Source organism: Anas acuta, chromosome 2 (assembly GCF_963932015.1).
Source record: "Anas acuta chromosome 2, bAnaAcu1.1, whole genome shotgun sequence".
NCBI lineage: Eukaryota > Metazoa > Chordata > Aves > Anseriformes > Anatidae > Anas > Anas acuta.
In genome coordinates this window covers 60,391,551-60,402,659 of record NC_088980.1, presented here as the reverse complement: position 1 = coordinate 60,402,659, position 11,109 = coordinate 60,391,551, and the positions used below count along the sequence as shown (strand labels likewise).

The window sequence follows — 11,109 nt, the reverse complement described above, 5'->3', positions numbered from 1 at the left end:
TAGTTGTAGCTTTCATGCATCAGCAAATAGAACAGAGCATATTTATGGGGATTTTTCTTTTCACAGAAGATAAGTGGACAAGCATAAAAATGAGTAAGAGGTAGCAATCTTCAGCTGTGTGACAGGCACAGACATGCTCCCTTGTGATTGTGGACAGATACTAGCTAGTGGCCAGAGTCCATTTCCAGAAGGAGCAGCGAGGGGATGCGCTGAGCCTTTTGGAGCCTTGACCATGACTAAAGTTGAGAGCAAGAATTTAGATGGTACGCCTGTTATGCTGTGTTTCTTTGGAAAAAGTGTTATTAAAATAAGATTAGATTCTCTAATACAACACGTGAACTATGTGAAATTCTTTGTAACAAAACTTCAAAAGCACCACAGATGAAACAGCTTCTTTGGATCAAAGGTTTATTTTTAATGACACAGCACTGGAAAACATAAGTTACAGATGACTTTTTGATACAGGATACATTATATATCTTAATTTAAAAGGATCTGTGAAGGTATGCTGCATAAATACATATAGTGAAAATATATTGTGTTTATTTCTCATAGATTAGTTCTGTCTTTTTTTTTTTTTTTTCTTATTCAGCCAATTAAATAAAAAAGTATAGATTAGCATCATAACAGCTCCCCCTCCAGATTATCTCATTGTAACTACTGCAGCTGGAAGAGGAGACTGAGCCATGCCTTCTCAAAGGTTTAGCAGCTTTGAACATGATGTTATTCATCATCTCAGAATGAAAATTTCACATTACAAACACAGATACTGTATAATGTTTTGGCAATGGAGCAGCTAGTTTTGCTTTCAAACAAAACTGTTTCCTGTAATGCCAGACAGTGAAAGAGCAATGCATGTACTGATGACACTACACAGTCAAAGAACTACGATGACATTGTGAAAATGCATATATATCCATATGCACTTATATATACACGACTTCTTGTGTGTATATATATATTATGCATGTCCAAAAATAACATTGAAAAACATTGCAGCAGTTAATTATCTTTTTTAAACACATGAAACTTATAATAGTTTGACCTCATTACTACAGGATTACTAATTAAATCTTCTGCAGTGCAACTCAATACAATACACTTAGTGCAGAGAAGTTAAGGTTTTGGTATTGAGGAGGCTAATTTCAGATTTCATGGGAAAGGACCAAATACAGGATCACCATAGCTCTGACAAAGCACAAGCAAACCTGTTGCCACATACATGTGAACAAATAAGGACATTTCTTTTTTATTTGATTTTTTTTTCCACATACTGCTTCAGAAATTGTTAGCTTAACTGTTTGCATTCATGCTCATTTTGATATGTTTCCACAAGCTTTGTCTGGCAGCAATCTGTAAACCATTAACAGCTTAAACTACAAAAAAGTGGGCTCCTGTGTTTCAAAGAGGTTAAAAACCTACTGAATGAGCTTCATGCCACATTCCTGTGCCTGAGAGAAGAACTACTCCAGATGGCGTGTGAAGTTCTCTGGGAAAAGTCCTTTGTAACTATTTGCATCCCTGTACTGAAGCCACTCGGATTCCTTAATGCCTGTCAACCAGCCAGCCTCCTGTAAGAAAAAGACAGAGTCTTAAATTTCAGGTCTCCCCACTTTCTTTTTTACGTGCTTCAGACCTGAAGAGTCACCTGGCTAAAAGATGTGGTGCTTTGGTTAAATAGCAGCCTCTGATTTTGCACAGATTGTTTTCTTGGTTCTGCCAGACCAGTGTTATTGAGTGATTGTGAGTGTACTGTATGACCTTTAGCCCATCTAACCCTTAGCTGAACTCAAAGTTGAATAATCAGCCTTCTGGGTCATTCAGTATTGAAACAGATCAGCATTTGGGCAAATGGATATGGAGATTTTTTGAAGTTCTCACAACAATATTGGCATACTTACACAATAAGAGCATAGCAGTGGCCTAGAACCATTATATAATAAGACAGATCAAGGGGAAAATGAAGTTTTTAATTTGACTTTCATTTTTCTTGAGGGTTCTTTTGTCTCATTCATATATTGTCAGTCAGAAGAAATAACAATTCTTGTATCTTCTGCTATTACTGTCCCTAGAAACTCAAAGTCACTTGATACTCAACTGCTTTTCCAAAAATTCCTGTAAACTTCAGCCTAAACCAGAACTTGACATGCAAAATTGCAATCCAAATCATCATCAATTTAAAGAGATATTTCGTATTGGAGAGTGCTGGGTTCTCTGACATGCTATCAATTTTACCTGGAATAAAATCCATTCAGTATTTTTATGAAGTGATCAACCTATTTAGTGCACTTAGTCACATGGTCTAAGCTTTTGGGCAGACCTGTGTGGTGCCAGGAGTTGGACTTAATGATCCTTATGGGTCTCTTCCAACTCAGGATATTCTATGATTCTATGATTCTATTTTCATCACACTGACTCCATGCTTTGTTCCTTTTAAGAACAGGAGCCAGAGCAAAGTGATGATTAGCAGGAAATGTATAATGCTGCCATATTACTAATGTACAGAAAGTACACAAGGAGATGGAATAACTGGGGACATGTTTTTGAAGCACACAGATTATCTGAGAGAGAGGAACTACAGTTTTCTAGCATGGCCAGAGTACATTCTACTAAGGACTGCACAGTTTTAATGGATAATAATTTCAACTCAATAATAATGGAAAAATTGAAGCCACTGGGTGGGACTGGTTAGTTTTGAGCAGGGAATGCTGATGTCACCAGCTATATAAGAATTATGGCTTTAGACAGGTCAATTTTATAGGAGAAAAAAAGAATAAGATAAAAATACTTCATATGAATCAACAAAGTATTTGGTAAAAGACAAAAATATTGAGTTTTATGGTGATGTTAAACGTGAAGGGCAAATATGTACTAAGTAATAAAGATAGGAACAGAATGGTCTCAGAAACATGAATACATAAAGGTTTATTTTCTTCATCACTGCACACAATTTACTCCAATTAATGTTAATGGTATTTGGATGCACACCACAAGAGAAAAAGATACTTCATGGATTCACTAAGTGAAGATTAAGCACAATTAATACAAAACATCCCAAGAAAAAATGCTTGAAGATAAAGAAAAAGATTCTGATATCCTTATCCTGCAGTGTTCTATTCTGCAGATACTGATAATTAAATCAGTTGAACTGCCCATGTGGTACTGTGCAGCATAATTTGTGTAAGGATAACAGAATCTATCCCTATAGAAGAACAGTGCCCTACTGAAAGGAAAAATCTTTATCTTTTATTCAGAAATTAAAACAAACTAAAACAAAACAATTATTTGTCTCTTTGTCCTGGTTTCAGTTAGAACAGGGTTGATTTTCTTCCTAGTAGCTGGTTGAATGCTGTGTTTTGGCTTGGGATGAGAAGAGTGCTGATAACACCCCGATGTTTTAATTGTTGCAGAGCAGTGCTTATACCAAGCCAAGGACATCTCAGCTTCTTGCTCTGTCCTGCCAACAGGCAGGCTGGGGGTGCAGTAAGAGCTGGGAGGGGACAGACCCAGGACAGGTGACCCAAACTAGCCCAAGGGTTATTCCATACCATCTGACGTCATGCTAAACAATATATAGGGGTGGCTAGCCGGAGGAGGGGGCCGGACTGCTTGGGGTTAGGCTGGGCATCGGTCAGCGGGTGGTGAGCAATTGCATTGTGCATCACTTGTTTGTACACATTATTATTAGTAGTACTATTATCATCATTGTATTATTATTATTATTATTATTATTATTATTATTATTATTATTATTATTATTATTATTATTATTATTATTATTATTTTCCTGTCTTATTAAACTGTCTTTATCTCAACTCACGGGCTTCACTTTCCATTTCTCTCCCCCGTCCCAGAGAGGGAGGGGGAGGGGGTGCGAATGGCTGTGTGGTGTTTAGCTGCTGGCCGGGTTAAACCACGACACTCTTGTATCAGAAGAAAGCTCAGCTGAGAACCTGAACACTGGTTATAACCTACCTTTTCACATCATCAGGCATCAAACCAATTTCAAATACACTCCCCAGCTCTCCAAATATGTGCTTGTGGAGTTAGTATTTAGACCTATTTTAAGAAATGTTCTTCATTCAGAGCAGAGCTCTTAGCTACCTCAGCAAGCAGGGTTCAGTACCCCACCTCCCAGTCCCCAGTTCAGTGGGAGACTTTTCACTGACACTTCTAGCACAAGCAGATGCCCATGAAGTGGCTGGTACTAAGTGGATGGTCTTCTTTTAAAGCAGTAGTCAAAAATCAATTCACTGCAATTCAGTTCAATATGTGGAATGAAATTGTTTAAAAATTCACTGGAAATGCATGGTTAAAACAAAATGGAATTACTTAATTGAAATTAAACTGTTGGGTTCTTTTATCAAAGACAAGGTGATCACCAATGCAGTTCAAGAACACTTCTGTGTGAGGTTTCCAGAATTAGCTTTGGAGGTACAGAGCACAGAGAGGAGCACCTCCCTGTAACTTGGCTGAAGGACAGCACAGTTGTAGCAGTCTCAGTGGCCAGTCTTTGGGCAAATGTGTATTATTTATTCAAAGCCCCACATAAACAGTCTAAATATGTGGGGACCATCTAACCAGTTCTGCTTCAACATTAAGACAAGATGATAGCAACACAATGCACAATTCATAAGTCACCTTCTGTTTTAAGTCTATGTGTGCATGTATGCCTGTATAAAATTTGCTACAAAGTAGCATAAAAAAGACCTAGAAAAAATATGTTGTGGTTGGACCATGTTCTGTATCTGGGACTTTAACCATAGTCATCTATACTGTTTAGTCTCAAATGAAACTAAGTACAAAAACAAAATTAGAATGTTCATGTTTTCTAACAGCAGTGACATTTTGAATGAACATTTCCTATCAACTATAATCTGTGAGAAAAAAAAAAAAAAAAACACAAAGAAAAACATAAATAAGTGAAATAATCATGCTTTTTACCTGATCAGCTGTGGTCTCAGAAGGAATTACTAGTACAATATCTCCTCGTTTTAAATTAAGTTCATCACTGTTAGCTGCCTCAAAATCATGTAGAACTTCAACCTAAAGAAAATAATACCAAACACATAGACATGATCAAAATGGAGACAGTGGGAAAAAAAAAAAAGGAAGATTAATGCACTCTTTCATTTATTTATTTTTTTAACTCCCCAATGAGTAAATAACTAATAACCCCTCAATAAATAAATAATAATATTTATTTTTTAACTCCCCATTCTTTATGGAAGCATGGCCATAGATAGGTATGATAGGTATTGTTAATGTTAACATCATTTCACATTAAAGTTTCTATTCATAATTTCAGAAAGAGATGAAGGAAGCTTAGGTAAATCTTCCTGAGAGATATCTGACATCCTTTCACAAGGTCATAGTATATCTCAGGGACAGATGATACTGCAAAACCCCACAAGTACTGCCTCTTGGACAAGTCCTGTGACCTTACTCCTTCTGTGTAAGGAACTTCTGTGTAAGGAACATTCCCCACTATCATTACTAGGTCTGAGAGAAAGATGTCAGGATTTTGCAAATAAACTCGGAAAAGACTCCCAGGTACTGTTATTTCAGCCCCTCACTTGTTCTGGCCACTAGATATTATTCTTGCCATAAACGTCCGTGGAAACTGGAGTGAGAGGTATGGCACCAATTTCAATAGACAATTAAAGAGGCGAGTAATGGGAACCCTACCTTATGTTTCTCCTGGAAAGAACTCCCATTAACTGGCAGATGGGAATACCAAAACTATCTGTCTTTCAAAGTGGTGATTATGAATACATTGGTGGGGTCATTATGCTGTTGAGAACAGATCCTTTTAACTAAATAGTTCTATAGTACCTCCTTAAGAGAAATGCTACCCTAGTTTTCTCAAAGGCACGACCAGTTCCATAGCAGCTCTGCAATAATGAAAGGAAATGGCATCAAGAACCAGATGGCAGGCATATATTCTGCTTCTCCTTATTTATGTCTGACCCAAGGGAGTGTAATGAAAAACAAAAGATGAACTATGTCAGCATGTCTGAGTAAAACTGCACGATACTGGTCACCCTAACCTTAATGCTATTCTCAAAGTTTGCTGAAAACACTGAGCAATGAGAATAGATAAGGAAGAATAGCATACTGCTGTAGTGCTATGGGACTAATTAGTTTGAAGTATGCAAAGATAATAGGAAGCATGTAAAGTTCATCCATCCTCAAGGAGCTTTCCTCCTGCTTAGTGATGCTGAAGTGAGAAGAATTATCAAAGAACCTTGTGAATCAGGAAACCCTGTGGGTCTTGCCAGCTAAGGAGAGAATTTCTCTCATGCCTCATTAAACTTTTCTGTCTGATTACCCTAACAGTTTATAAGTATAATATTACTAAAGTCATAAAATTACACTTTAGCTTCATTACAATGATTTGTAGAAGTCCCATAGATTTCAATAGAGCCAGAACTTCTATTATAGATTCTCAGTCAGCAAAAAAAAAAGCCTTATCTGATATAATTAACATATGATCATGCAATATTGCTGAATAAATCTGTAGCAATGGACTTTTACTCAATATATTCACTGACAGTAGTAATTTGGTGAGATGAAAGGAGTACTCCTGCACATCCTACAGCTACATAATGAAATACCCCCAAAAAACTGTGTGCAGAAAATATATTTTCTCAAATTTTTCATATGGAGACAACACAACCAAAAAGTTGTGTTTGTCTGTGTGTGTGTATCTGCATATATGTGGCTGGGAAACTAAGCATCTTTTGGCCTCAGAAAAACATAACAATGTTTACACTTTCAGATACAGAAGCTAGATCTGAAGGGATGTCTAAAAGAAGAATGAACAAGCTGACCTTAAAGAGAAAGCCGGGTGGCATGGCAGAAGCTGCGTCTTCTGATGAAACAAGTTGATCTTGAGAAGGTGCAGCCTGGATTTCTTCAGCGGGTTTCTGCTCACTTCCAACTTGGGAAGTTTCACTGGGAGAACTGTCAGTGCCCTGAGTGTCTAACTCTGCTGAAACGTCTTTGGGCTCATTCATGACAACTTCGTGTTCTTCTCCCTCCCCTTCATTGTTTGATGCTGGCTCTATTACTACTGAAGGGATGCTGCTGACCTTTTCCTAGGGAAAAACAAACAAAGAAAAAAACAACAAAAGGCAACAGTAGAGTATTTATTACTTTATTTCAAGTTGGAAAACACAGTTGTTTACCTATTGCAGAGAGCAAATAGGGGGATTTCTTTCTTCACTGTAGAGTGGATTCTTACATAAAGACAGAAAACCACACTTATGCAGAAATACAAAGGAGTATATCCCTTCTCTTTAATTTTCACCATCTCCCCTTATTTCTCCTAAGTCTACTTGCTGTATTAATATAAATTGTTGTGGAAAATAATAAAAACACTCTGCAGGTAGTTTGGGTTTCATTTTCAATGTGCACTGAAATTATCAGAACTTTCTCTTTGTGCCTGTTCTTTAGGTGTGCTTGGATAATGCCACCATTTCCATGAGTCACTGTCCTATGTTTTTTTCTGAAATTCAAATCAGCAGGATAATAGTGATATAAAGGTGGTGAAAGAGGAAAATGTGACCTTTTACTTTGATGGACTGAGGGGATTTCTTCTGCTTTACAGCAATATAATGGGAAGCAGAGAAAGCTAGCATCTGACCAATAATGCAGCTTAGGAGAAAAAGCATTTAATGAAACTATTTGGAGCATCCAAGCTGAGAAGTATATGTTCACTACTCTTCTGTGAGATATCTTTCTCTGGTGCACAGAAGAAATACAACATGAGATGACAGAAGGTGGCAATTGTCTGCCCAGCTGCAGGGTCTGCTCTAATAGCTGTTCCCCAGCTCCTCAGAGATCAAATAAGAAAAAACACCAAGCCAGATGCAGATACATATTTTGACCACCTTGATTTACCAAAACCAAAGTAATGCTACTGATAGGACCTGACACTGGGAGACAAAAAATAAAAAAAAAAAGTCCATAACTTTCCCTGTTCTTCCAAAGAAAGCCCTGAACACCATTAGGCTACGTGATAAAGCTTATCCACATGCCCACAGAGGAGCACAGAATCAATAGCAAGAGGGGGAACCCAAATAATACTTTGCACAGGCTGCTTTCAGGCCCATCACAGGAGTCGTCAACCCACTGAGGGTCCATCTCCCAGAGAAGCACAGGGGCACCAAGACAGGTGGGAGCATAAATTGAGGACTCAGAAGGGACCTGTCCAATGGCAGCCTCAGCCTGAGTATCCAGGTGTGACAATAATATGGGGAACATATTATTGCAGAAGACTTCCTATGGTATATTTAGGGGAGAAACCAAAGTCAGGGAAAGGGATCTAGGTGATCTAGGGAAGAATTAGGGTGGGACAACAAAGGGATAATGCATGTAAATAATGGATGGTTTGAATGTGTGGCTGTGCCCTGTACCTGATGAGCATGGTTTGTTGTATCTTCTCATTAAATTCCATGCTAACTCTTCTCCAGGGCGAAGGCCCTGTAATATCCATGTATATGCATGCATTGGTGTCACAGCCCCTGTATCAGTGACCGGTTGGTTACTGGTGACCAGAGGAGTCCTGGCCAGCTCCATCTGTGGACACGTGTGTGTTTATGTCCATGTGCAAAGGTGTGTACCAGCAACTGGAGCAGGGTTGCTGCCTTGAGGGATTGAACACCCAGATGAAAGCAAGTGGTGAGAGTGGGATCCAAAAGCGGCATGTATATGAGAATATATACATCTTCTCACTGGTAGGCCTCCACCCTGCTCAGCTGGTGAGGGGAGCAGGATGAGGCTGCCAGTTCCATTTGTATTCGTACTCTGTGCATGTCTGCAATTTCTGTGGCTGGTGGTTTACACAAGTATATATGTGGTGTATATGTGTGCTCTGTCTGTGTACTGACAAGGAATACATGCTCAGCCTCACTACTCATTGGATCTGGAGGTACAGAGCTGCAGCAGCCTTGCCTGTGTCAGGATGCTGGATCTGGGCCAGTTCCTCTAACACTCTCCCATGTAGCAGCATGAGTTACCTGAGATGCATCAGCCTCCTTTTCTTCTCCCTGAGGTTCTTCACCTTCAGCAACAGCCTCCTTTTCAGTGACAGCACCATCACCAGCTCCTGCTGCCACTGTCAGACTGTCTTCTGCTGCTGCTGTCCCCTCCACTGCAGTTACCACCTGTGAATAACAGGAAGGAGAAACCTTTCAGGACACAAGTTGTGGATATCAGCTGGAGATATCCCCTGCTCTGTGACCTCCTTGGGCATTGCCAACCCATGGCTTTGGTTCCATGGGGTTTCCCCTAACGTATGGGGGAAAGCAGCGTGGGAGGCTGCCATCCTGTGCCTGATGTGCTGTGCAGGGAGCATAAGGGTAAGCTTGTATGTACAGTGAGGCTGATTAACAAGTGGGAGAGAGACATTTAAGAAACCTCACCGTGAACATTTAGCAGAGTCCACAGGTGCTATTAGTGTAGTAAAAGTTTGTCAAGACTTGTATTTTTCTTATCAGATCTTCTATCTGATAAGATATGCAAATAAAACATGCTCCTTCCATTATCCTCTGAAACAGTTATGTGACTGCAATCTCAAGGCTTAATTGCTTCCAAGCTACATTCTGTAAGAAAAGCGTGTTCTTAGGAACAGGCTACAAGTCTTCTCCAGCTGCTATCACCTACCTGTAGACCTGGGCTGGCTTCGAGAACATTGCCTTAATTACAGACTCCTTTGTAATAGAGACTTGCAATTTGGGCTACATAAGCAGAAGCAAATATATTCTACAGATGGATAAAGTTCAGAAATCTTCAGATGTCATCAGATATGAGAAAAAATAACTGTACCTATCTGTATACAGGTCAGTATAAAACAAAACCAAACATGAATAAAGGCCAAAGCAGATTGGATATGACTGAATCATTTGTCATGAGTCCATGCTGAAAAGTGAATGTGTTTTGTTCCAGTTGTTGAAAGGTGGATAGAAAAGTACCTTCCTGTAGATCAGTGTTAAATCCATCATCCAGCAGATACTATTGCTATAATTTGTTTATCAACCTAACATTTGTATTGGTACATACTGGCATATGTTAACAGTATTGGAAGTGTATTTACACTGGATTAATTCTAGAGGTTGGAGGGTGAAGGTAAATTATGAAACACATTCTGTTAATCCAGTTAACTTCAGTATGGAATTTTTAACACTGAAGAAAAACTGTTTTATAGGTACCTATGTCAATCTACATTTAGCAGAAATGTCTCCAATCTTCAGTTAACAGTCTGCTGCTCCTTGTTTCTTCAGCTTGATCTTGCCTTCATGGATGAGACTAATTCAACTACCTGAACTGAACTTGAACTGCCTGCAATTGTTCATGGGCATTCTTCAGACATTGTTTTTTTTAGCAATACCTAATATTGAGCACCACTCCTATTGATTGTTATTAACTAATGTGACAAATTCTTCTGGAGTCATTGAAGGCAGAAAATACTACAGTGTTTTGTAGAAATTACCAGACCAGCTTTTAGCTTGAACTAAGAAGTCTGCTGGTGAAGGATGCTCTGTCATAAACAGAAGTGACATCAAAAGACAGGGGCAATCATTGACATCTCCTGTGACTTGTAAGGTATGCAAGCCTGTCTCTCATAGTACTGCCAATTTTAGCAGTCTTGACCCAGGAAGATATTCAAATAAACGGTCGATGTAAAAGCCCTGGAAGAGACTAGTATGTAACAGGGAGAACAGAGTGCATGTCAGATTGATTTTATACCATGCACTTCTAACAGCATGCTGCAGAAATCGATCTTGCTGTCTGTTGTGATTAGGATCAACGCTTCTTTTTTATTTATTGGATTTGTATAGCCCATTTTATTTCACAAAGGAGGAGAATTCTAATTTACATGAATCAGCTCTCAAATAGTCTGCACCAAGAGGGTGACACTCTCACAGCCTGTAGCTGTAACATGCGGAATGCATACCACAGCTCACAACTGCGCAATCATTAATTCTTGTGCCTTAGAATACAAAAACAAAGCCAGCTAGATGATTAGAAGAAGCTTTTACAAAATCTCATGTGTACTAACACAGAATGAAACTCACTATCAGCCTCAAATATTTTTGATTAATA

At 38.8% G+C, this 11,109-nt stretch overlaps 1 protein-coding gene across 3 annotated transcripts in view; it reads right to left on the bottom strand.

Moving 5' to 3' along the window:
• Window positions 1-391: 391 nt before the first annotated feature.
• Window positions 392-11,109, bottom strand: part of AMPH (amphiphysin) — a 121,139-nt gene continuing 110,421 nt past the window's right edge. For all 3 annotated transcript variants that reach the window (XM_068674968.1, XM_068674966.1, XM_068674967.1), the window contains 4 exons: window positions 9,024-9,170; window positions 6,834-7,100; window positions 4,945-5,046; window positions 392-1,571 (listed from right to left, as the gene is read on the bottom strand). In XM_068674968.1, the coding sequence (XP_068531069.1) occupies window positions 1,464-1,571; window positions 4,945-5,046; window positions 6,834-7,100; window positions 9,024-9,170 (624 nt within the window). In that variant the 3' untranslated portion in view covers window positions 392-1,463. The remainder of the gene's footprint in view (window positions 1,572-4,944; window positions 5,047-6,833; window positions 7,101-9,023; window positions 9,171-11,109) is intronic.